This window comes from Octodon degus, unplaced genomic scaffold (assembly GCF_000260255.1).
Source record: "Octodon degus isolate 3935 unplaced genomic scaffold, OctDeg1.0 scaffold00025, whole genome shotgun sequence".
Taxonomy (NCBI): Eukaryota; Metazoa; Chordata; class Mammalia; order Rodentia; family Octodontidae; genus Octodon; species Octodon degus.
Genome location: NW_004524601.1, coordinates 808,955 through 810,369, shown reverse-complemented (window position 1 = coordinate 810,369; position 1,415 = coordinate 808,955). Strand labels below are relative to the sequence as shown.

Below are 1,415 nucleotides of genomic sequence, written 5' to 3'. Positions count from 1 at the left end.
AGAGAGAGAGAGAGAGAGAGAGAGAGAGAGAGAAAGAAAGAAAGAAAGAAAGAAAGAAAGAAAGAAAGAAAGAAAGAAAGAAAGAAAGAAAGAAGAAAGGCGGGCAGTGAGTGGGTGCACTGGAAGATGAGCAACATGAACTCATCAGATGGGCTCAACTTTAGAACAGAGAATCAGACTGAATTTGGAGTGATGGGAAAGGCAACCCTTTAAGAAAAGGGAGAAACTTAAACCAGATGACAGATGTTAAAATACTCTTGATCTCTCCAAACCATGGGGCTAGAGGTGCAGCTTGGGGTGCCGTTCACCCTGTACACAGGCTCAGGCTCAGGCCCAGCACCCCAGAACTGAGCAGAAGCGGGTGGGTTGTGAAGGCACTGACCCTTGGGCCTTGCTCCCTCAGGGAACCTGTGTCGCTGCACTGGCTACCGGCCAATTCTCGAGGGCGGCAGGACCTTCTGCTTGGTGAGTGAGGATAGGTGCGGCGGTACTGTGGGCTGGGGTGAGCTCCACAGGAGCCTAGAGGCACTTGGTGTCCTAGGTCCAGATCTCCCTGGGAACTGGGGATGTCCACGCCGCAGGAGGAGCCCAGCAGTGCCAAAGCACAGGACCTCTCCAGGGTGACAAAGGAAGCCACAGCCCACAGGGGCTCCAGCGGCCCCGGGAAAAGGCGGGAGGGCCAGGCCGCTCTGGGAGCCAGGTGACCAGGGAATATGATCCATGGGGCAGTGGGACAAGGGGACAATGAGGTGCACAGTGAGCATGCAAGCACAGACGGCGCTGGCAGCTGGCACCTCGGGTCAGCTTGCTGCTCTTGCGAAGCCCACAGCTGCTGGGGACATGGTTGGTGGCATGGACAGCATCCAGTTCAGTGCAGACACGTGGTCCTCAGTGGAGGGCAGACGCTGAGGCCACAGCTTCCCATAACTTCCTGCAGCCTTGCTCAGGCCTGTGAGTGAAGGTGACAGCAGGTCACCCACATACCTGACATGGCCTCTGGCCTGGGAGGACTAAGACTGGCACCAGCACCTCCACCCTGAGTCCTTGGGATGGGGAACAGAGCCCGACACTTGGGCGGGAACAGAGCCCGACACTCGGGTGGGGACAGAGCTAGACACTCGGGCGGGGACAGAGCTAGACACTCGGGTGGGGACAGAGCTAGACACTCGGGCAGGGGACAGAGCTAGACACTCGGGCAGGGAACAGAGCCCGACACTCGGGCGGGGACAGAGCTAGACACTCGGGCAGGGACAGAGCTAGACACTCGGGTGGGGACAGAGCTAGACACTCGGGTGGGGACAGAGCTAGACACTCGGGTGGGAACAGAGCCCGACACTCGGGTGGGGACAGAGCTAGACACTCGGGTGGGGACAGAGCTAGACACTCGGGTGGGGACAGAGCTAGACACTCGGGTG

At 58.7% G+C, this 1,415-nt stretch overlaps 1 protein-coding gene across 2 annotated transcripts in view; it reads left to right on the top strand.

Annotated features, from left to right (window-relative positions):
- LOC101570622 (aldehyde oxidase 2-like) overlaps window positions 1-1,415 on the top strand; it is a 56,773-nt gene that overhangs the window by 6,776 nt on the left and 48,582 nt on the right. For both annotated transcript variants that reach the window (XM_023712382.1, XM_023712383.1), the window contains one exon: window positions 404-465. In XM_023712382.1, the coding sequence (XP_023568150.1) occupies window positions 404-465 (62 nt within the window). The remainder of the gene's footprint in view (window positions 1-403; window positions 466-1,415) is intronic.